General features: G+C 39.0%; 1 protein-coding gene across 3 annotated transcripts in view; it reads left to right on the plus strand.

Annotated features, from left to right (window-relative positions):
• The window catches only part of cntfr (ciliary neurotrophic factor receptor), a 332,427-nt gene that overhangs the window by 216,051 nt on the left and 89,576 nt on the right, over positions 1-26,800 (plus strand). For all 3 annotated transcript variants that reach the window (XM_061747260.1, XM_061747261.1, XM_061747259.1), the window contains exon 4: positions 19,309-19,542. In XM_061747260.1, coding sequence (XP_061603244.1) covers positions 19,309-19,542 — 234 coding nt within the window. The remainder of the gene's footprint in view (positions 1-19,308; positions 19,543-26,800) is intronic.

The following is a 26,800-nucleotide window of genomic DNA, read 5'->3' on the forward strand; positions in this document are numbered from 1 at the left end:
CAGATGATGTAGTTCTGATGGCTTCATCAAGCCGTGATCTCCAACTCTCACTGGAGAGGTTCGCAGCCGAGTGTGAAGCGGCGAGGATGAGACTCAGCACCTCCAAATCTGAGACCATGGTCCTCACTCGGAAAAGGGTGGCGTGCCCTATGCAGGTCGGGGATGAGATCCTGCCCCAAGTAGAGGAGTTCAAATATCTTGGGGTCTTGTTCACATGTGAGGGAAGAATGGAACGGCAAATTGATTGCAGTGTCTGCAGTGATACAGACTTTGTATCAGTCCGTTGTGGTAAAGAAAGACCTAAGCCGAAAGGCGACGCTCTGAATTTACCGGTCGATCTACGTTCCTACCCTCACCTATGGTCACGAGGTGTGGGTCTTGACCGAAAGAACAAGATCCCGTATACAAGCGGCCGAAATGAGTTTCCTCCGCATGGTGTCCGGGCTCTCCCATAGAGATAGGGTGAGAAGCTCGGTCATCCGGCAGGATCTAAGAGGAGCTGCTCCTCCACATCGAGAGGAGCCAGATGAGGTGGCTGGGGCATGTGATTTGGAGGCCTCCCGGACGCCTCCCTGGTGAGGTGTTTCGGGCAGATCCCACCGGGAGGAGACCCCGGGAACAACCCAGGACACGCTGGAGAGACAATGTCTCTCGGCTGGCTTTGGAACGCCTCGCGATCCCCCCGGAAGAGCTGGATGAAGTGGCTGGGGACAGGGAAGTCTGGCCATCCCTGCTAAAACTACTGCCCCCGCGACCCGACCTCGGATAAGCGGTAGAAAATGGATGGACGGATTTTAGTATAATTACGGAATTTGTGATTACTTTTTTATTGGGATAGATGGTTTTGTTAAGTTTGTAAACTTATTTGTCTTTCTTGAGCTAACACTGGTGCTGACCTATTCACCACATTGGGTTTCTTTAGAAAAACTTTATGAGAAGATTTGGAAGGCTTTGGCCTAACACGTAACAGAGCAGTGGAGAGAGGAGGAAGGAAATAGAAATATTTATGAAAGCGCTGTTTGTCCTTGTACAGGAGAAGCAACAAAGGAGAGGAAAAAGTGTGCACCTGTTTTGTTGTATATTCGATCTGTCTTCAAACGTGGGTAGTTTTGGTGACACTGGACAAGGACAGTCCCTTCTCTATTGAAGTACGATTTCCTTTGTGGGATGGCTAAATACTAAGAACTATTCACTCACCAAAATCCCATATTGTATTTTCTCCGGACAATAACTTTTCATTGTAAGCCCACATGTTGTCATGGTAAGCAGGCACGAGTTGTCCTGCCTCAAGTCTCACTTCTTCTCACGCATTGAATGAAGTAAGTGCCGCAGGATCTCTTTGTAAATGTACTGTTTGACCGTCTGGTCTACATCGAAGAGGATAACCCATAGTTTGTAGTCTTGGTTTGAAATGCATATTTTGTGGCACTAGTCCTGGATTTTCTTCTGACACACCTCATATCCATGCTAGTTCAGATATGATCGTTTTCTGTAATTACAAGCCATATTGTCAGTTGTACGGTCATCGGCACATTTTATGTCAATCAGTTGTGGTGGCATCATCCATCCATTGTCTATGCCGCTTGTTCTCATTAGTGTCATGGGAGGTGAGGTGGAGCCGATCCCAGCTAACTCTTGGCAAGAGGCGAAATACAACCTGGACCAGTTGCTCGTGAATTACAGCACGTGATGATGGCATCACAAAAACGGAAAAACAGCCAAAGAAATCTTCAACATGCATGTGGACTTAATCCCTTGGATGCTTATGAGTCTGATGTGTCACGTTGTCATAAAAAGCATATTCATCACACACAGTCATCTCGGTGTGGTAACATTAACTATCTCATATCAGCCTTTGTGTGTACACATGCGATAATGAATTGAGGTTGGGCTGTTCTATCAACGCTGGAATGTGGTTTTCTAATCTTGCAAATGTTTGTGTCCTACAAATGTTTGTGTCTGCTCCTCGTTCAACTAAACAGGTGTTCTGTAGGTTGGTTTCATCTGAAAGGTTGAATCTAATCCTAAACTAATGCGTGGGCAACACCATAACGGTGGTTGGATTTGGGTGTCAAACGTGTAATAAGAGGGATCACAAACACAATTCCCAGGTATTACGATGAATATCTTTGCACTCAATAATAGCGTAAGCATAAATTCAAGCTGCCTACTTGCATCAAATTTGAAAGCCATTTTTATTTTAGGTTTGGGAGAAAATCCTCCCCACATACAAGTGTTTAATTTTTGTAGCTTCATCTTCTACAGAAGAAGTCTGCAGCTTTGGTTATCTGTGCGGGAATTTGGATAGGCTTTGAGCTTCAGCTCTCTGGTGGACAGTATTTGTGAAACACACGCATACACACACACAATCATTCCACATTGTTGCATGTAAGCACGAAGAGGTGGTCTATAGAAGATGGAGTTCTTTTGGTGTTCCCTTCAAGACATGGTCACACACATATCCTACAGTCATGATTCTGTTCCATTCAATTAAATTTCAGAATTTGATTTTCATTATAAAAGGATTTGAAATGCATCACCTCAGCCAAAATAAATAAATCAACAAATATTAATAATTTGTGGCCCTTCGCAACTGGAATCCACTCCATTTTATAGGTAGATACTGACCTTACTGTTAAAATAAGAGGTCAGGGAAAGTCATTTAAAGAATTGATTACAACCACTCTGGCAAACAAAGGCTTGTCCTTGGTCTGCAACAACAACGCCTACTAAGCCAAGTTTAAAGTGTATGGTAAATACTTTTTGTTGACAGTGCACTATATCAAAGAGGGACAATCTTAATTGTTTCCTTTTGATGTTCTCTTTTTGTCAATCAGCCTATATATATTACAATGTTTCTGGTTTTCCAGATCCGTGTCTAACCATGCATTTGTTTTTTTTCCCATTTCCATTCCATTTGTTTGTGCTGCTTTATTCTATTTGCATGGAATGAAATACTTTTTTTTTTGAGTGGCAAAATACATATTTAAACTGACATTCATATCATCAGAAAGTGTGTCGCTGGAAGTTTGTTTCAGATAAAGAGCAAATTGTTACTTTTTCTTACTTTGTTTAAAATTCCTAGCACACATTAAGTCATCTTTATTGCAGGTCCATCTAAAACAAGAGTATACAAGTAATAAGCGAGAAAATAAAATAGAAGATACGAAATACATTAGAGTGCATCAAGACTTTTAGGACCAAACAGCAATTTGCAGTTACTGTATATACTAATATTTTTTTTAATATTGAAATATTACGGGACACCAGAACCCCAAATTTGAAGGTCTGATGCAAGTTTTATGGCTTCTTTTGTCAGAATAAACTTTAAAGTGACATTTTAGGATGTACTTATGTATTGTAGGACAGGGTGTGTTTTTCAAAGTAAGCCTGAACTTATACTGTGTGAATATAAACGCTACCAATGGATGATGTGGTGCGGTAGTGATGCAATGCTTTGACAATTGCTTTGTTTCTCTCGATCCCCTTCATGTCATATTCATTTCTGTGAGAAGGTCATGAGGTCCACCGGGGCATATTTCCGAGATACTTTTTCCCTCAGACTTACACCTGTCTAAAACGCAATAATATAAAATTTCCCAAAGCTTCTAGTAGTAAAACGTAGCTTGACATTTTGAAGAAATAACCTAACAAGTGTAAATTATTAATAGAATAATAGTTTTTTTCACCACATTATCGCTGCCAACTGACCACTGAGAACAGACTTTATGTAACAGATACATTACAAGAATGCCGTGATAGAAAATAAATCTTTTTTTAACCTATATTTGCATACAGCAAAAAAAAAAAAAAAGTATCCAGCTAATTGTTGATGGAATTTATATAAAGAAAGTTTTTTCACATTTATATGTATTACTGGGATGTGGTTCTAGAATTTGCATTTATATTCAGAAATATATACATAAAATAAAGTGTGCCTGGAAATTGCATGAAGGAAAAATAATTAGACTCAAAAGCAGACTTTAGCAAAACCACACTCCACGTAAAGTAAGTAAAACAGTTACAGTATGTATCAAGAAAATAATGACTACTTCATCCTTCAGCAGGCGCAGGCAGTATGAATATACTCTATCTGTCATTAACAGGGTTAACACATATTCACACCATCAAAAATGAGATACAGTTTGCAAGGGCTTATGAATATATGAATGAACATGCCCAGGGATCCGAGCAGCTGAAAATGGTTTAAAAGAAATATTGAATTGTGCAGTAAGAATTTTGTAAAGGTCACCTGTTCTCACTGGTAATACTACATTTTATGGTCTGTTTATTCCAGTAACACATACACCTGTATACTTTTCGACCGTAAGTCGTCTTCTTTTTTCTTTTTTTTCTCTGTTTAAACTAAATATTCATTTGGGTTATTTTTACTATAGGAAATACAGTAACTGAAAAATGCAAATAACCTTTTCTAGTATTTTGAGTATTGGCACTATTTAAATACTACTGGAAACAGCAGAAAGAATTCATCGTAAAGAAAAACATTTTTCATTGGGTTTCAATCTTTTTTGAAGCAGAAGAAAGGGTAGACACCTTTTGAATTCAGCATTAGCTGAACTGAAGCTTAATATGTCCGAGGGAACCCGGGAGAGAGCTGGCAACAACTTCTAGACTGTAAATGAAGTGACAAGAGGAGTTTGAGGAAGAATCAATCAATCGGCCCTTTTGCGTCTGTCACCTGGAGAGAGTTGTGTAATGTCATTTCTACTGGAAACATTTTGTTTACTGTATTTGTGAAAATAAATGTTGGCCCATACATACTGTACCTGTAAGTTAGAAAATATATAATATTCCACATTGCAACTAAAGTATGGTGAACCGTAACTAATATTGTGCTTTTGTTGCTAACAGATGACGTATGTTAAGTGATGTTTTTAGGAAAAAATTGTGCAACTAATTACTCAAGCTAAACTGTAACAGGTACACTGTTGTACTGTCTCCAAATCCAATTGCTCTTCCACCTGCAGTGTTATTGGAAATATACCTAACGACTTGACAACTGAAAATTTTAAAATCTCACAATTTATCTAGCCATCCATTTTCTATAACGTGTGTCCTCACTATGGTCGCGAGTAAGCTGGAGCTTATCACAGCTGACTTTGGGCGCCAGGCAGGATATGCTCTGGAGTGGTTGCCACGCAATCACAGGGCATAAAAATCTCACAAATGCAATCTTAAAATAATGATATAGTAGATGCAGCAATCTAGATCAGCAAAATTGGTCAGCTTCTTTTTCCTGGTCACATTTTCATGGCTACTTATTGCTAAGCAAAGTTCGTAGGGATAATTCATAAATGCCCCTTTGACATATTTCTGGCTGTGGAAATGTCAAACTAGGGGCTGATTGTAACATTCCCTTGGACAGAGAGCTGCGAGGAAACAATGACCAAAACCTGACTATAAGTATAGTGTGACAATATTATTATACATTAGTTATCTGATTATATCACTGCTCTGTAAGTCCAAATTGGATCTTAGAAAGAACAATGTCATTCCTTAATGCAAGGATGGCACTGGGTCTGATTAGCTTCATGGTTGAAAATATTCAGTAAGGTTGTAGCTCCTGTCAAAACACATTTGTCTTGGTCACATACAGTAGTTACATAGCAATTGTCACTGCATGAGGCTAGGAATGTCTTGTAATGACACAAAGGTCTTTACTTTAAAGTTAATTCGCAGCGTGCTTTGCACGTAAGCCATACAATTGTGTCTCGTAGGCTGTCATCAGAGGCAGCGGGCCGTGGCAGAGCTTTGGTATGCAGTGAGCAAGGAAGAACATCATGCAACCTGCCTCATTATCAATATACGGTGCAAAACAGTACATGTTCTGTTCAGACTAAATTCATGAAAGAACTCAACAAGAAGTGTGCTGATGGGGGACAGGTTGGACGTGCACGCTCATGCCTTTCCGATGTTTTCTATAAGAAGGTGGCTGATACAATTCAGAATAAAGGCGAGTGTATATGTGGATGAGAGAAAAGGTTTGTTTTGAATGAGAGAAGTTTGGATCAGGGAGCTCAAGCTACAGGAATGTCAACAAGCCAAGGAAAAGGCTCTGTCTACACATGTGGGCAAAGTTATATTGGCATGCGTTGAAACAGACACAGATGCACAAACATGAATATGATTACATGCACTTCATCAAAAACACGGATATTACACACACTGAGCCAACCAACAAGTGCACACTCATGTGGACATGTACAAGGACACACACCGTGTAGACAAAAACACATTTTTAACACCCATGCATAAACAAAGACAGAGATTATGCTATTTGGATCTGTAATGCGGTGTGTAAAATGAACAACAAACATACCTGCATGTCATAATAGCTAGATGCGAGATAGCTGACAGTGGAACAGTATGTCTTTATCAGTGAGCCAACAAATAAGCATACTCTCATATCTGTGAATGCATGACAACCTGGTATCTGTGTGCATTTGAATGAATATACCAGAAAATCATGTGCTGTCTTTATTTCGCTGCTTTTTATTGGCGACTGTCATCAGAAAACGAAATGTATCCGGTATAGTTGGCTGTACGTACAGTATGTTGGAGAATGTATAAAACGAGCAAAAATTGTTTCATTATTTACACTGAGGTCAGTGATGGTGTAACAGTTTACCCCCCTGACTTCAGTACAGAATGTGCGGTTTCAATTCCCACTCACTGACTGTGATCTTGTGTGTGATTGGTTATCTGTCTCTACATGGCCCATGTGATATACTAGCGACCCGTACAGGGTTTAATCTGCTTTTCACCCGAAGTCAGCTGTGATCGGCTTCAGAAACATTTTTGTTTAAATAAAATAAGCATGAATGGATATTTACAATGTAACCAGTGGGACACAATGTTTTTTTCCCAAATGATGGTTGAGCTCCAATTTGTTCAGAATAAAAAAAAAAATTTAAATAAATATCCCGTTTCAGGGTCAAAATGCAAACATCCATCCAGCGATCTATTTTCTGGATGCCTGTGTCATACAGCTGCAACATGGTGGGCAATTTATTATATTTCAGGGTGTCTGTGTGGTACAAGCACAGGTGTGTGCATGCATTGTATATATTGCTGCCGTAGCTGTGTTACATTTCAACAGTCACACATGATTGATTGCCGCTCTTAAGCTACTCATGTGCAGGTCCCTTGATACCCTTGCGACTGTTTTCGAAACAGTCACACTGCAAACACAGTAGGCAGACAAGCATGGAAAAAAATAAAAAACTCATTGTTGAATTTCACTAAGCCTCAGCGGCGACAGGGAAATAGCCTCTAGTCCCATTTGGAATGGTGGCCCTTTGATTGCTGATTCAAACAAGACTGGAAATTATGCTGGAAGTTGTGTGGGATACGTAGCTGTGGGCTTTGGCTTGGCTGCTGCAGCGATAGCTTTGTGTGAAACATACTGTTTCTCCATCGCCACAGAACCGTCCTTGAATACACATACTTTAGTTTTAGAGCGCACTGACTGAAGAGGAAAGCAGAATGTTGTCATTTTGTTAAAAAAAAACTAAAAATCTGTGCCAAAAAACTTTAATAATGAACGTAAGATTTTAAAAAGATGATTTAATTCCATTTTCACTCAACCGAGTCTGATGTATCCATGTCAAACACATATTGTTGAAAAATCTATTAAAATATTCAAGGATGCTGATAACAATGTAAAATGATAATGTGGGCTTCATGTAAATATCCCGTTTTGCTTTATCTTGATAAATCTGAATTGATCGGCTCATTGTTATAAAGGAATACAATCATAATAAATAAATCCCCTTGCATGGGGGACTATGTTCTTGAGTGTGTCCATTTAAACAGTGGAAAATATTAAATCTAAGCATACTAGATACAGAAATGACTGAAATTATACTGTAGGTTTTCATTTCTAGTCTTAAATATGTCCAATTAAGTCAATTGCCGTGTGTTGTTATGAAATAAAATGCTTTAAAACGAGATTTTAGTGGCTATATATGGACATGCCTTTTAATCAGATAATCAATCAGGGATTGGGGAAGATCACTTAATTTCCTTTAACGCTTATCAGCTGTAAAATTGTTTTGGCTCGTTTATACGGCAATATGGGCAAATTAAAAGAAAAAAAAAGAAATCTCAAAGGGAAGTTTTTACAAACGATTGCACTACCATTCATGTCCAAACACTGAAAAATTCAATGAAAAAACTCAAACAGTGGCGGGGGTGCAACTTTTTTGCATTAGCCTTTTCTGTAATTGGGACCCTGATAACGTTTTACTAAGGTTGAGACACATTAAGATCCTGTCAGGAGTTTAGCCAATTTTCCTGACACTTAAAGTTCCTATGCCAAGGTCATGTTGTATTCCCACAGTGTATCCTTGATGAAAGCTGTATTGTCATATTGTCCATTAATTAAGTCGCTCGTTGCTTCAGTTTCTCTTCTCATCTACACCTTTTGAAATTCCTCCACTCCCAGCTCCAGTTGTGTTTCTTATCGCACAATGTTATTCCTTATCACCTTGTTAACTTCCTTCATGGTTGCTTTCTGCACCATTTACACCACTTCTAAGCTTCCATATAATCTTCCCATTTTCAATCAGAAGATAGGAGATATTTTCTATCACTGTTCCTCCGATGCCTGTGTCCCCCCCAATCTATGTAATAAATGAGCTGGCTGGTATTAGCACTGACCTTCATTCTGCTGCTCGGGGAAGGGTTAGGGTAATGCTAACCACATTATTAACCAATAAGATGAGGACTGCCAGGGAGGTTTCTTCGGGTTTACGAGGGGATTATTATTCAAATGCAGTCTGGCCAACAGGGAGTCAAAAACTACTAATTATAAAGATCATATTGGCATATCAACATACCCTATATAATTTAACAAAGAGCAACAAAAACACAGTAAAGCTGTGTCAGACTCACGACTGGTTTGGTAACAACAAAACTCCTGTTACACAAGAAATATCCTCACAGAATGCTGATCTGACAAAAAGATTACAAAAAAACTCAAACGAGATGCAGGTGATGGATTGCCACACTAAACCTCACATCTGACTTGAGAACATTTCAGAACAAATGGAAACAGCATGTTGCTAAATGATGAATGAAAAAGAAGACAAGGGTATGGTTTCAGATTTGCACTAGCAAAAAAAAAAAAAAGCAACTGCATTTTACTGAGCTGTTTATATGTAAAGTATATCATAACACTGCAGTTAGAAGCATAAAGAAATGTCAGGGATACAATTGTCTTAATATAAATATTGCGTCAGGTGTGCTCATCCATATTTCATAATGTTTCTGATTGTTTTATGACTATCCATCCATCCATTTTCTGAGCCGCTTCTCCTCACTAGGGTCGCGGGCGTGCTGGAGCCTATCCCAGCTGTCATCGGGCAGGGGGCGGGGTACACCCTGAACTGGTTGCCAGCCAATCGCAGGGCACATAGAAACAAACAACCATTCGCACTCACAGTCATGCCTACGGGCAATTTAGAGTCTCCAATTAATGCATGTTTTTGGGATGTGGGAGGAAACCGGAGTGCCCGGAGAAAACCCACGCAGGCACGGGGAGAACATGCAAACTCCACACAGGCGGGGACGGGGATTGAACCCCGCACCTCAGACCTGTGAGGCTGACGCTCTAACCAGTCGGCCACCGTGCCGCCTGTTTTATGACTATGTAACTTCAATATTTAGCAACAGGTTTAAAAAAAATCTCACAGTATGATACAATTCACTTCTATATCTACAGTGACAGAAATGAAGTATAATCTCTGACAGTATACATCTGGAATTATCTGTTTCTAGGTGGAATAATACAACTCTTGCATTGAAACCCATTCTGTTTTCCTGGTGTCCCCAATCAAATGCACATCATAACACTTTACCAAATGTCAAGCCAGTTAACCATTCATATTTATCCGAAACATTTGAAGTCTTTACATAAGAAGTCAGATTCCGTATTCCCTATTGTAAAGGAAAACGACAGTGTTACCCAGCTGTCCTGCTCAGTGTGTGTGTGTTTTTGCTTCCACATACTTCCGAGTTAATTCTCAAGAATCCTTCCTGCACTCCTCGTTTCATGACCTCTCTAATCCAGGCTTGTAAAATATTAACTGCTCACTCACAACATCCTCCCTTCTGTGCTGCTCCACCTCTTTCTGCAACAACGACTTCATCTTTCCAATCCATCTAACACTCTCTCCATTCTTTTCCTTGCCTCCATGTTTCTCCCAGGGAGCCTCTAAAAAGTCAAGGCTCAATTAACTTTGTTGCTTGTGAATCTTCTTGTCAACTCCGGTTATTGCTGCAAGCCTCCTAGATGATGGGCATAATATGACCTATTCAAACACACACACACACACACACACACATACACACCACACACCACAGCCACACACACACACCTGACAGTGCAAATGCATTGGGGCCCAAGATAAGATGGCAGGAAACAGGAAGTGGATTTATATGAGCACTGATGCCCTGACTCATGTGCACATACAAACACTTTCACAGCTGCAGCTGCCTCAGTACTCACATGAAAGGAGCGGCAAATGCTGAGCGAGAGTGACTCTTAATCTCTCGCAGGAGAAAAAGAGACAGGAGGATAAAGTGATAACTTAATTCCAAGATGTTTGCAGAGGAAGTGTAATGTGTGAGGGAACAAGAGGGTGGGTGTGGAAGTGCATATTTCCATGCATAATCCCATTCATGTGTGTTTGTATTTTTATGCCTGCCTTGCCTGAGTGTACCAGCAAATTCTATCAAACTTAAAATCTATTCTATAGCTATACCAGTGCATTAATGTGTGTGCGGCTACAGACTGCCAACAAAAGTTTATTGCTGCTACTTATTATGTCATACAGCAGTTAATCGGGCCCCCATCTTGCAAATCATCAGGAAGGATTTAGCATTTTGCTGTGTTGTACTTTTATAGAACTGCAATGTCTTCCACATGCTGACTGAGGCAGCAAAAGATGTTTGCGGCAGTATGATAATGTACAAGTTACAACTTTTCGGTGTGACTCGCATTTTGATGAATGGAAAACGTGAGTTAAGATTTGATTCGTATCGCGATATCAGACCCATGGTTCGATTCATTTTTTATAAATACATGAATGTAATGATGTTTTAATAAAAATTAATTTATATATTGCATAATAATATTACAATATATGTACTGTATATTAATAATATAATTATTTTAAATACAATAATTGTAATCATAATTTTTTTTATATTAATGTATAATATAAATATCTAAAGTATATTACATTATAATAATATATTTTATTATATTCATATATTGTCTTTTTATTATAATATAATTTAATGTTTTATAAAATAAATTTAATTACAACAATATTATATCTATTGTATTTATAACATACAGTATAAAGTATCTATCTATCTATCTATCTAGCTAGGTGTCCGTCTGTCCGTCCATTCAGTCAACCAGTGCAGGCTCTCAAAAGTAAAGCTGGCCAGTCAGATTTAATTCCAACCTTTTCAATAACACCTGCACATCTCACATTCCTGTATCAGAAATTTCCCATCTTTTTTTATTTTTTTATTCTAGAGATAGCATGCCTGGATTTTCCCATCAATTTGTATAATTGGAAACATCTGTTAATTGTTTTCTCCATACCCCGATATAGCTGCTGCTCTACATGCACGCTCTCCATCCAAATTGCTTTGGGGGCCCTACATACCCATTCTCTCACATGTAATCACAAAAACTGAGTGTGCTTGTCTGGTATTATCTGTAGAAGACACTCTTATTTTACTTTATATTTGACAATAAACACATTTTAATAGTTGTCCAAAAACTAGTATAAAATGAAACCAATATTTTTTGTTTAAGCTGACAACAAGAATGATCTATTATTAATAGGCAAACCCTATTTATGAAGTTGTTTTGCACATTTTAGATCACATTTCCAGTGGCAGTAGGCAACTGTCTAAAATAAATTAAATCAGACATGCACAGTCCATAATGAAATGTCTATTCAGAATTTTCAATTAATCACACCAATAACATTTTGTGCTAAAAAAGAAACAAAAATACAAGCTCACGAGAGATACAGTACAAGTTTTGATTGGAAATCACCATGACGCTAGCTTGTACTAAATACCAAAGGGGCAGCAGGAATGGATTCTTGAATTCAAGAAAACAAAAAGTAAATTCTGTAGAACATGCTAGCTGGCTAGAACAGATTAATAACACAACCAGGGCATCCTGGGATAGCAAGGAAATCCAAGTTGGTTTGATGCCATACCAGATGGACTACTAACACCTCAGGGCAGTTTCATCTATTTATTTATTTCTTTATTATTTATTTATTTATTAGTATTTATTTATTGTAAGTTGTGATATCTGTTTGATTCAACTGAACTTGTTCTATAAAATACGATGAACTAGTGTGCTGCCCTTATTAAAATGGATTAGGGTATCTAGAAAAAATGTTTTAGATGTGTACAATGGAGGTGGTCCCAATGAGAGACAGTAAGGCTTTAGGTATATTTAAACCTAATTAGAAGGGTGACTATGAATCAATCATGAGGATCACCTACCAATCAAAATTAATGTTCAATGACAACCATGTATCTCCACATTTTGAAAACCATCTACACATTTTGTCAGTTTTCTTTTTATCGATAACATGAAGAATGGTCAGTTTTGTTGTGTTTTCAGGTGCAAATTATATTATTTTGAAATTATATATATTATATATTCTGTAAAAGATGAACAGATGAACTCATACAGAAAATGTTTCTGTCTATTCTGATAAAAGATGAGCACATGTGTGTCTGTGGCTGGGCATGTGTAACCACTGAGTGAAAAATCCTCTAAACCAAAATTGATAATTCCAGCAGGCTGCATTTCAGTATGTCAGCCTATCCAATATTTTACTGTTGAACTTTTAAAAGGCGAGACTCCCCTTAGGCATACAAATGTGATTCACTGATAACTGTTCCTGTGAGTTACGACACAGTTGGAAAGCGACACGGTCCCACACCGTTTGATACATGCATGCCAATGAATCTACAAGTAGCGCTACAGACTGTCACATACTGAACACACACATACATTCACCGTCAAACTGAAACACACACATTCAATGTTTGGCACAGCACAATGGTATATAACTCTTCAGATGGTAAATTAGAATGCCAAACTTCCATTTAATTTCACGCCATAATTTATCGATGATTTCTTCTTGAGATTCTCACTGATAACAAACATTTGTGCACAAACAAGTGAAGTCACAGATGCAGAATGATAGCGCGAGTCACACACTTGCACATGTGCGGCCCTGAGATTTTTCTCGCACAGTTGGTGCTCCATAATGAAAATAAATCACTGACATAATCTAGTGAAGGGAGTGTTTGGGTTATGTGGCTGATAGATACAAAAACCGTGTGACACTGTGAATATTGATTTGCAAGCTACTGTATGTGTATGTTTCTGGGTGCCTGGAAAATCTACTTCCATTAAACCCTTTATAGAAAAAAAATTTCCCATCATTTTAGAATAAAATGAACCTTTCATGACGTCATGGTGAAAGACTGGTTAGCACATCTGTCTCACAGTTCTGAGGACCGGGGTTCAAATCCCGGCCTCGCCTATGTGGAGTTTGCATGTTCTCCCCCGTGCCTGCGTGGGTTTTCTCCGGGCACTCCGGTTTCCCCCCACATCCCCAAAACATGCGTGGTAGGTTGATTGAAGACACTAAATTGCCCGTAGGTGTGAATGTGAGTGTGAATGGTTGTTTGTTTATATGTGCCCTGCGATTGGCTGATGATCAGTTCAGGGTGTACCCCGAGTCTCGCCCAAAAATAGCTGGGATAGTCTCCAGCACGCCCGCGACCCTAGTGAGGATAAGCAGTACAGAAAATGAAAGGATGGGTGAATGAACATTTCATATATTTTGTTCATCTTTCTCACCACATTGAGCTGGACAGTAGCATTTGTGTCCACTTATTTGTCATCTCACTTGCAATTACAGTTTAGTTTTGCAGGCTGATTGACAGGCTTAGCAGCCTGCTGGACTTTCAAAAATGGACAACTTGACAGAGATGCCCTTTTTTTTAAAGATCTAATTGCAATTTTGTTCTGTCATTTAATGTTTAGAAATGTCTCTCATTCTGAAACAGACCCACCTAACCTTGTGAGGTACAATTATGGCATGTGTACAAGAGCTTTATCAAAAAATATTGCCCTACCAAAGACAATAATCATGTAGCCAAAAAGTAACCAAAACTTTGGAAACTGTTCTGAACTGCATCAAACTGTACCCACAATACTAAACATGTTGCTGAATAATGTATGTTTGATAGTGATCTAATGAGAATGCATTAGATTTTGCAGTTGTTCCTATTGGTGTGGCTGTCTGTGTACACAATTGCTCCACCTATAAGCATTTGTGCACATACAATATGTAAAGCTAAATTTTAAAACATTTGATTCTTGTTGTCTAGTCTTTAAATTGACTTCATCGTCCATGTCCAAGTCATTTCACCAGTCGCACCTCCACTACATGTTTAAACGAGCCATTTCAGCAGGCAATGTTTATCATCAGCGCAACTTCTTGTGTTAGTAATAACTATAGCATATCAGAAACATTGTGGTGTCTGTCAACAAAATACAAACAAAACAAAATCTAATTCGTTGACGTTGCGTTACTAGTACAATGGTGCACCATACTGTAGTAGGGTTTTTCTTGACTGGATTTTATTATTTATTTTTTTTGTCCTTACGTTCACACTTAGGTTGTTGACAGTATTAGCGAGAATGATATTATAATGGTGGACTTTTTGTACATACTCGTAGTTTCATGTGAAGCCAATGTACAAATTGAGGACTACTTAGTTAAAATGCCATGCCTAGTATCACGTGTAACAAAGTCCATCATCACTTATGTGAATGAATAAGCAGCAAATGGTCCTGTGTGTGTGTGTGATTTTGTGTATGTGTGTTCTTTAAGTAACCTCTGGGTAGATGTAATGTGCGGCAGGTCTGAGCACCATTGACCTTACAACATGGTAATGCTGCACTCTGGGAAGACATGAGTGGATATGCTGCATATAAACTACAATGAACAGAGTGTGGGTGAAAAATTAAGTGCCCACTAACACCCTGGGGTGAATCTGTAGAATTCATCCATAATAATCAGTATTTGATATTTATGAAAGCGTTAAACCATTATTAGATACTGTGTTTCTAATACAGTATATGGCAACAGTGCTTTTGGACAGTGGATCTTCTTTTTTTTGGTATTTGGTATTTTCATTACTATATATTGCCATCAATGAACAATATACAGTAACCTGAAAGAAATTGCTTCAATTCATTTGAATTATTTCACTAAATATTTCATGAATTCACAAAATTTCCCCCAATACACTGTATGCCAGCAGCATGGTGTACTAATGGTTTGGACGTTTGTGTCACAGTTCTAATGTTCTAGGTTCTAATCTCCTATCTGGCCTTCCTGTGTGGAATTTGTATATTTGTCCTGTGCTTTAATGGATTTTCTTCCGGTACACCGGATTCTTCCGCACATATCAAAAACATGCATGTCAGCGTTACTGAAAACCTGAAATTGTCCATAGGTACTAATGGAAATGTAATTGGTTGTGGGCTGGCGACTATTCCAGGGCGTACCCTGTCCTTCACCCAAAGTCATCTGGGATTGGCTGCAGAGATATGCGTTATCGGAAAAAAAAAACTGATTTATGGACAATATATCGATGATAATTTTTTGGTATTTCCAGTGTTGGCAGTTAAAAATTACACTTCACAACAGTGAGTAAAAATACAGCATTTTGTGGTTCTTTATAGTTTATTACATTCCCCAAAGAGGATGTGTTATCGACTCTGGTTTGTGTCTAGAAGACTTTGAACTTTGTGAAGGACATTAATGATTTTCATTCGCACTTGATAGCTCATAACATTGTTCTAATGCTACTAACAATGCCCTGTCTATTACAAAAAGATCAATAGCACTTGAGCTGAATGCCATTATGGTTATTAGGCCACCTTGCCCATATGGTGATGAGGGCATTATGCTGCACAGTGTAGAAGTCGGTGCATATGCGTGAGTGAGTTTATTCATCAGTGCATCTCTTACTCTATGTTGAGTTTTGTATTATTTGATAGAATATTTTAGATGAATAGGTGACGAATTCAGACATTTCAGGAGAATACAGAGGGGAGTGAGTTTGTTTCAAGGTGAGGAGGAGAGAATGATGGAGAAGGGAGAGTGAAGGCAAGCAAAAAGAAAGACACAGTGAGAAAAAGATAAAAAGAACAGAGGCACCCCAAGGCAGTGAGAACTTACAGTGGCAAGAAACAAAGACGAGAAGCCAAGATAACGGCAAATGATCACGACACACCATAGTGTGCGCAATTTCTCACGGCACACCTGTCTGAACCTCACTACTGGAGGTTAGGAGGTTAAGCATTTATGTGACCATTACGCCCCCCCCCCCCCCCCCCCCCATGTAAATAATATCAAGACTAGAACCATAATTTAGAACACTGACAACATAATTCTATATTTGTATTTCATTAAATACCTGAAGCACTTAATCTCTCCCAAAACGTACAATATTGTAGTATTGATTGTGGACCAGCGAATACCTTATAAAAGTGGTGCCTTTGTGATACAAGTGACCCCACTTATGAGTTTTTTTTTAAATACAAGCAGGTTTTCGGCTTTTTTTTGTTTTTGTTAGTTTTTTTTAGCTTTTACTTTTCAGCAAAAATTGGAGAAACGAGTTCTGTACGGTGGCAGTTGACTCAACTGAATTCGCAACAAGCAGCAGTTTGGAAGAAAGTGATTTAATACTACTACCAGTTGAAGTTTACTCTCAAACTAAACATAAAACAAAGAGAATTACAAATTATCTATTTAAAACAACCACATAACTTTGCCTTAGTGTTTTTAACGTAATGCTAACAATACAAAATGCCATAGACAGGCTGAGAAATAGCCTTGCTATCACAGTGTTAGAAACCTTCACCATCGGATATTTGAACACAAATATGGAGCAACAAATGTAGACTGACAGTATAACAATACCCCATTCACAGACTTATATTCTCTATCCTCTGCGAAGAACAACTACTATGACTGTGGCTTACTGAGGACTGACCCTCTCCATGTATATGTGTGTCTGTACTATATTGCCCCCAGGTAGTAAGGGCGCACACACCAGAAGGAGCAACATAATGTCCATTGAATTGAAGCTTAAATTATTTACATTCTATTTAATTATGTTATTAATGTATGTCTTTATAAAGTACATTATTATGTAGAGATGAATTAAAAACTTTAAACGCTTGAATTTTTCAGGCTGGAACGAATTAATAGTATCTCCTGTCATTTCAATGGAGAAAGATGATTTGAGATTTCTGTGTTTTGCGCTACAAGTACGGTCACGGAATGAATTAAACTCATAACTCAAGGCACCACTCTTATTTATTTCCATGTATAGGTTACGTATGCAGCCTGTTCCAAAAGAAGCTAAAAAATATGCAGTGGTTACAGGGAAGAAAAAAAAGTTTCGACTCTCTCTTTAGGTAACGGTTTGCTCCCCTTCCCTCCTTACTTCCAGTACAATGACCAAAAAGGCTTACATGGCATTACAGGTCCATATATTAGGGGGAACATACACTTAATAACCTACTGCATCTGTCTGTCAATCTAGCTATCCATCCATTTAGCTGTCATTTTCAAGTTAGGTATCAAAGCAACTACACTGTACTAAAGAAGATTTTTGCTCCTGTTCTTTCTACGCTAACAAGGACACCAGCATCTGCATCAAAGCTAAACATCAAAGTCAGGCTGCTTTTATGGAAATGCAAATACGTTTTTATGTAAATAAAGCCACATATTTTCCCCTTTGACAGAGAGCGAGAGATCAAACCAAATTGGGAAGTCTTACCGGTCATATTCATACGCACACACTATTTTGACTGTGACTCAAACAAATTGGGAAAGATGGCTGTGATGGGCGGGTGAAGAAGGGCTGATAATGGGAAAAAGGAGTGAATCAGAGGGCAGGATTCAAGGGATGGAGAGGTCAAAGGGGTTGATGCACAGCTCAGAGGGGAAGCGGAAAACGGAAAAGAGACAACAAATCATGTCTCGTTAATGTCAATGGTCACAGCGATTTTTCCCATGAAATATAAATGGATGTGTTATTGGACATGAAATATACATTAAACAGTGGCTGACATCTGTATCTACTGCGTTAAGAGACATGTCAGAGGACGCAGAGAGAAGGGAGGAACTATGAAAAATCTTGACAACATTTGATCCCACTTGTCTTCTCTTTTATGTCTTGACAAGAACTTCTGAAAAGACAGGGATCAATATTTCATTGTTGCATTTTGTTGAGCTGTTGATCCTTAGTATTCAAATGTTAATCTGTCGTCTTCACTTTGTGTGGTCCTGCGGGATCCCATGGGACTTATCAACAAAGCGGGGCCCCCAAAGTGCATTGTCGTAACTAAAACTCCCATTAGGTTCACATGTATCTCTTAATCCTGTAGGCCATGTTCCCTACACCATCACTTAAAACTATTGATGGAGGCATGATGATAATATACAGACAAATAAGATATTTATATACATGTTTATCTTCAGGATTCAAAATTTGTATCATAAAAAAATAAATATTGATAGTATCAAGGTTAATCTGGTTTACTGAAAGAAAAAGAAACAAATAATATGTGAAGGGCATTTAATTCTATTTGTAGGATTTATGATCAGGAGCAACTGCATAATTATTGTGTCCTTTGTCCTGAGCCGTGTCTGAAATATAATTTAAAACAATAACATAACAGTGATGAAATAATCCCTCTTACAAATTATGTAAATTCACCCCAATTTTTAGCTCCTCCACCCCCAAGTTCCCTTTTCATTTTTTTCCATGCATATCATAATATTTCGGACAATTTTATTCTTTCAACTTTCTGGCAACAGTTCTAGCCAGACTGCCCAAGTGGACAAAGCGAGACTCACAAATCATGTAACAAATTTCCACACACACACACACACACGCACACAGACACACACACTCCCAAATCTTGTCGAAAGTGTTTCCAGAAGAATCAAAGCTGTTAATGTTGCAAGGGGGCACTAACTCATGTTCTTCCATCTTCTTACTGTCGGTGTAATGTCCTTATTAATGTTAGCAAACTAATGAGCCCAAATGTGATAGTTCCATTTCTTCACGGTCATGTACAGTAAATCTGGTTATAATTATTACAGAAAATTAATATGTGCTTCTATGTGTCTCAAGTTGCCAGGAACCAGTATGAGCGAATGGGCAGTGATGTCACCATGCAGTGTGGCTCCTTGGCCAATGATGCGTCGGTGTCATGGAAGGTGAACGGGACGGACGTGAAGGCCCAGCACCGTCTTGAAGGCCCCAGACTGATACTAACACAAGTGGACCTGGGCCACAATGGACTCTACAGCTGCTTTCAGAACCCAAATGGAGAGAGACGTGACACCATCAACCTCCGCATCGGCAGTAAGTACCCACACAATTGACTGACAAATATTGCTTGCCAAACAGTCATGAGTCTTTAATCATCCCGGTACGTCACTTTGGTTATTGCTTCTGCAGAGAGTAAACAAGAGACCGATTGAAGTATCCATCATGTGAAATAAAATACCATGTATACAAATAAAACATGCTTATACACTACATTACTAAATAAGAAAAAAAAGTTTATGATTCTTCAAAGCTTGCAATATTAATTTTATGCTGGATCAGCCTGTTTATGTGCAGTGTACTTATTAAGATCATTTAATCATTTAAAATATAACTCTTGTTCCTTGTTCCTTTACACCAAATTTGGTAAAAATTTCTATACATTTTGTTTTTCTAAGTCACTGTAAGCTGAACGCACTAATAGATCAAAACTTGTGTTCTTATTATGTGTTGAATATTTAAAATAACAATAGTAGGTGTAGAAGCAACAGCAACATTTAAATTAAATGTATCTACAATGTTGTAGTAGGCGTTCAGTGCCATTGGCCTCCTCTCAGGACCATTATTGTTATGATGATGGTTTTATACCTCTGAATAATAAATACCCTGGTATTTGGAAGTTGAATGATTTGGAATGAAAGGCTACTTTATGAGAGATATCACAAGTAAAAAAATACTTATACTCTATCAATAGCATTGTCGGTTTGCTTGGATTTAAATTAATATTTATCATGGAAAAAGTTTAACTACCGTATTTTCACGACCATAGGGCTCACTGTATTAAAAGGTGCAGTCTCAGTTACGGGGTCTATTTCTGTATTTAGCACATACATAAGGCGCACCGTATTATTGGGCGCAGGCATGGTAAAACATATGCTAGCTTACAACATACGGTAGCATGCATGCACGCTAAAACAATGTTTTTAAAAAGGCAGCGGGAGTTCGGTTGTACTTTATTAAAGTATTTAACAATGTACTCACGTTATTTTTTATCAATCCTCATTCACAAATCCATCAAAGTCCTCATCTTCGGTATCCGAAATGAACAGCTTGGCAAGTTCTTCATCAAACACGCCAGGTTTCCTCTCGTCATTGTCAAAGTCAGTCTCGTTGCCGGGGGGCTGTTCAGCAATGATGCCGGCTTTCGCAAAAGCTCGGACCACGGTCAAAGCAGATACCTTAGCCCAAGCATCCACAATCCATTCATATATGGTGGCGTAACTCGCCCGGCGTTGCCTCCCAGTCTTAGTTGCACTTGGTTTTTCACAGCGCCTGTGAGATGGCGCGCATGGAGTCACAGATCAACAGGGACGGTGACGGGTTGAAAAAAACCCATCGGATCTCTTTACGTACACCTCACTCAGCCACTCTCTCATTTTCCCCTCCTCCATCCAGTCCTTTTGATTGGCCTTAACGATGACTTCGGCTGGAAACTTTTCTTTAGGCAGCGTCTTCCTCTTAAAAATCAAGTCCATTACCATGGCAACCAAGCACAACAGTAAAAGCCGACTTCTTGTGCCCCGCTGTGCGTATCACTACCGTGGTGGTCCCCTTCTTCTCTACAGTGTGGATGTTGAAAGTGAGCAGCACCTCGTCTATGTTAGTGATGTGGTTGAGCTGGATGCGTTTGTCGGCAATCTTTTTACTGCAGTAGGAGCGGAAAATGGCCAGCTTTTCCTGCCGGAAGTTGCTGCGCCACTGTAGTCCTTTCCCGGATGGATAGATGGCGCCGTTTCATAAAACGAAAGCACCAAGAGAGACCTCCTTGGAAATGTTCGATTTTCATTTCTTCTGCAAGCGTTATTGCCCTCAGTCGAATGGTGACAGTAGAGACGCTTCTCCCGGCTGTTCTTTGCTCATTAATCCATTGCTTGAGTTGGTCTTCCAACTCAGGGCACCCCGCCTTGTTTCCGCGGAAACTCAGATTCGTCTTCTTGACTTGGCGAAGCTCATTTTCCTGCTTCCTCCACTTGCCAACCATGGATTTGTTGATCTTGAATTCTCTCACGGCTGCTCGATTCCCATGTTCCTCCGTGTAACTGAAAGCTTGCAGTTTAAACTGTGCTTCGTAAGCGTGTCTCTTCGTAGGTCCTTAGCCAAACCGATGTTGTTTTGCACAATGCACATACTGCCGCTATATACCTACTGGGGGCGTGCCTTTAGCGTCCTCTGTCACACGCACCCTTCCCCCTTTACGTCCGCATGCTGTCCTCAGCCACGTCCGTTTTTTCTCTATATAAGCAGCGTGTCGGCAGGAAATGCTCCCAGTCAGTCAAGCGGCGCGCTCATCAAAGTCACACAACATTTACAGATTTTGGAACTCGGTGCACACATGAGGCGCGCTGCATTATAAGGCGCCCTGTCCATTTTGGAGAAATTTTAAGACTTTTAAGTGCGCCTTATGGTCGTGAAAATACGGTAATTGAATCACACGCTCTACCGAGTAGTACAGTTTAGTATGGTTCACATGGTTACTGGGTACACTACATCCTGATTCGGTTAGCGTCTCTACCGCAGCTTTGAAGCTGATGGCAGATCATAAAAGTAGATTGGTGCATGAGCTCTGTCGATAGTGTCTCGCCAGTGCATTTACCAAAGAACAAGAAACACAAATCCTCTCTCCATCGTAACTGCCAGTACGTTTTTTAACTACACTTTTGTTCTCCTCCCATTCAGTTTAGTCTCAAAGTAGCACACAAAGAGGGCTTGATTTTTTTAGCCAATCCAACCCACAAAAATATGATATCAGCATGTCTTATACAATACATGTAGCAAGTGCATACTTGAATACACGCAACTTTGCATGTTGCAAATGCTATTCCGCTTAAAACGCCAAAACAACCATTTGCGGACAAATCAACTGTGATTAGCTTCTCCAGATCCACCGTTACAAAAGCACAAGCATAAATAGTGATATCCTCTCAAATAGACTCCTCCTTTACATAAATGCCTGGTTCTGATCTGCAATAAAATAAAATAAACATCCATAGTCACTATTTGATTAAATACAGTAATCCAAAAGAATACAAGTGTGTGGTTCTGTTTACAGTAGATTTGAACATTAAATTATCTTTATTAAGACAACAGAGATTCAAAAATGTAGATACAACCTGATGGGACATTTTAAATCAAATGACCACTGGGATCATTAGGCAGATGCTACCTTACTAGAGGGTACAAGATGATATCTGTTTAGCATCAATTATGGCCCACCACTTCATCGCACTGCCAAAAATGACAGACTTTGAGGCAGCTTAATCCATCACTTGCCTGGCACTGAATATATATATATATATTATACACACACAAACACGCACACACACACCTGAACAAGTCCTGCTCTTTCTATTTTTAAGTTTTCTAATAAAGTGATAACCTTAGGTCAAGGTCAAAAAGATAGTTTGCAATACAAATCGAAAATGTGATGAAATTAAACGTAAGATGTATGTATTGTACATGGTACAATAAGCTCCACACTAAGGTTGGTTAGGTTATTATATTTCATCCTCCTGTCATCTGAAAACGCACACAGCCAAGAATGAGTCATGCATTCTGTACAGGTATGTGCGACTCTGGCACATGTAACATTTCCATGCAAATATGTGATGAATGAGTCTGTGCTGGAGTGTGACAGTTGGGTTAATCTTACTGGCAATGATGAATTACAGAATGCTGCAATAATACCAAACTGATGAGCATTTTATGTGATGGTACATCATTTCATGAAGATGAATGATGCATGAGTGAGTGACATACAAGTTACAGTGTCTTTTCAGTGCTCATAATTTTGTGCCTCATAATGACACTTGTGGTGGTTTCAAGCTCCAGTGTGTGTGTGTGTGTGTGCGTGCGTGTGTGTCTGTGTGTGTGTATATATGGAAAATACCGTTTGCAATGCATAAATATTTATCGAGGGTCAATTACAAGTGTGTGTGCACAAAGTCTATTGCTCTTGCCTACTTGTTAGTGCAATTATCATGATAATAGTTTAGTTTTTTCTTGTTTCCAGTCATGCTGGCGTATTAGTATTTGCATTTTTGTACACTGCCACCTATAAAATGTTAATAGTGTTGTACAGCTACAGCGAGTGTGACACCTCAACAAGCTACACTTGTCGTGATTATTGTCATGACGGTAGCGGGATTTTATGCAGCGTTTATTACTCACACCAGGGGCTTGTTATATTTAACACACAGTGTTATCAAGAGGATAACAAAGAACCATCTGTCTGTTTTTATTTTTTATTTTCTGCAATCTTTTTTTTTTTTTTGAAATGCTGTTTTCCTCAAACTGTGTTTCCCTCATGATTCCAACTCTTTATGGTTTGTAAAATATGGTGCCACTCAAGCAAGAATCAATTAACATGTTAAATGATGACTGACCTCATGTGTGTGCAGCAAATGTAATAACGTGTTGATGTGGTACAATGATTCAAGAAGTTACAATGATTCAAGACTAAATTTGACCACAACTCATGCAATTACTACGTTCTTTGTTTTAGACGACAACAATACCCATCAGTATTCCTTACATATTTTAAAATACAGCTCTCTAAAGGGATCATAAAAGATTATCCAACATAACAAACATAATTATTTCCATTTTATATACCCCTTGTCCTCATTCATGTCACAGGAGAGCTGTTGTCTTATTTTCCCAGTTGACTTTGGGTGAGAGGTGGGGTACACCCTTGGTTTCCAGCCAGTCACAGAACACAGAATAGAGAAACAACAATTCACAGCCACATTCACACCCATGGACAATTTTATAGTCATCTATGAACCTAGCATGCATTTGTTTGGAATTTGGGAGGAAGCCGGAGCACCCGAAGAAAACCCAGAAGGGGCAAATTCCCCATAGGAAGGGCAGAGCTGAGATTCAAAACCAGAACCTCAGAACTGAGAGGCAGATGTGAGATCCACTGGTTCATCGTGCTGCTTCAAGAAAACAATCCTGTTCCAATAACATCAGCTCAAATGGCATTCTATAAGAAGAATTTCATAACTGAAGAAAATAATACCTTTTCAGCCCCATGTTCAAATATCAAGTGGTGTCAAATACAAACAATTTTTGGAGGTGGGTATCTATCCAATTTGTCTTAGCGGAAGTCAGACTGCTGTGTGCCCAACAAGTTGTAGATGGAATGTGTGTATTTGTAAGCATGGACACTTCACATATGACACGTACCAAATGGAAATCAAAATTTTAAAAAATTAGCAAAGAGTCACACACATGCATCTTCGCAAACTGTATTTGACAACATCTATGGGGATAATTGTTCAAGAAAAAATGATGTAGAATGGTGAAGTCATCGAGTAGATATTCATATAAAATGAGAGTGCCCTGACAATAATCGTCCATTATATTTTAATAAGAAGAGGTTATAAAACAATACAGCTCCTTGATGAAATAAACCATGCCATGCTGTCATAACTGTGTAAATTATTACTGTCCAGGCATTTTCATGTTTTTTTCCCCCATTCTTCTATCTATTGCTGTCCTCACTGGACGTCAGCTAAGAAATTTATAGCACCACCACTTGGCTGTACCCACCCAGTTATTCAGCCTCACAGCTAACACAATATCAACCGCAGTGGGTCGTATATCCAGCCGCTCACCCCAGTGACCTGTCATGCAGTCAGTCCGCAGGACACACAATCTCCCTGTGCGCCGTCATTCAGTGAGCAAAGCTGTTGGAGAAGTCTGATAGTTGGCCTGGAGGACATCTGAGCAGTGAACCAGCAGCAACTTGCAGGTCAGCTGCTCATGCAGTGAGGAAGTCAGTTGACCTGCCAGTTACACTTCACTAATTTAAGTCAAAGTCACCTTAGCGGCACACCATCCATTAAAAGGGTACTTAACTATTTGTTAGGCAAGCAATTATATTTATTGTGTAGTCTTTTTGTGTGAAACAGGCATATTTTTAATGCTTACAAATCCATAATATTTGGTATTTGTTTAAATACAGTTTCCCTTTTCAAATAGTAACAAAAGCATTGGGTAATGAAGTAGCAATGTAATCTTGTAATCTAAGCACAAAAAAAAATCAGTATATTAAATTTCCCATAGGTGTGAATTTGAGTGGGAATGGTTGTTTATTTCTATGTGGCCTGCGATTGGCTGGCGACCAGTTCAGGGTGTACCCCGCCTCTCGCCCGAAGATAGCTGGGATAGGCTCCAGCACGCCCACGACCCTAGTGAGGAGAAGCGGTACAGAAAATGCATGAATGGATGATTTAATGTGGTTTTGTTCAGGCACAAACACCTTTTGAGTATTTGAACAAACACCCCAACCTTAAATCCAATTTCCCCCCTTATTAAAGACCTAATGAATAGCACTTACACTATACATACACATTGGTTGGTCGCTTGCAACCTTACACAGAATGAATTGAAGGTGGATTGAGTTCCCTTGTTAAATTGTTAAAAATTGCCTCCCCACAGGCAATTTTCACAAATACATTGGCACATGCCAAATGATTTAATTTTTTTTTCCCTTGGCAGATTGTATTTGTGTGTATATCCATGCTAAGACACACACGCCCATGCCCACCCAGGGGACCTGTGCTACATCGCTGGCTAATGGATTTGTCTTGTATCTTTCCAGACAGATCGCTATAGGGATGTTGAACGCATAAAGTTCTATCTCATCTGGGACTTCTTGTTCAAACCAGGAAGTGTTTGCAAGGCTACTGCAAGAACCACTCATCTTATATTTTAATTACTCCCCTTGCTTCACCCACTATTCTGTCAATCACAATAAACAGAAAATACCTGCCTGAAGGATATACATGGCCATGGAAATTAATTCAACTGTTTGTCATATGAGCTTCTCTCTTGGGCCTTTTTTTTCCCCCCAGGAAAAGAAAACTGCTCCAGTAAGTCTTCTGAGAAAATGTTTTAATTTGAGATGAACAGGAATGAAAATGAATCCAATCCATTCTATATATTCAGCCAAATGTAAGGTCCGGCTGCAAAATAATACCTTTTCTGAACTTAAGCTACTTGGTCACAATAATGGAGGTTGTAGAGGTCGAATTATGTCTTGCCCTTTTCATGCTGACAAAACTGGGGAACGAAAAATGCAATGAGGAAATGCAAATTTTGCTTCTAATTTGTGTTTCGATGTTACTGTTACAATGTCACAGTTTCATACACCTAATTCAGACATGTAAGTGGCTGATTTCAGTTTCCTCTTCTTGTCCTCTTTGACCTCATCGCAACTTTCACCACTTTTTTATATTAAAACCTTTCATCATTGGCTACGTAATTTTGGACTGTTGGGCTGTGTACA

Source organism: Phyllopteryx taeniolatus, chromosome 15 (genome assembly GCF_024500385.1).
Source record: "Phyllopteryx taeniolatus isolate TA_2022b chromosome 15, UOR_Ptae_1.2, whole genome shotgun sequence".
NCBI lineage: Eukaryota > Metazoa > Chordata > Actinopteri > Syngnathiformes > Syngnathidae > Phyllopteryx > Phyllopteryx taeniolatus.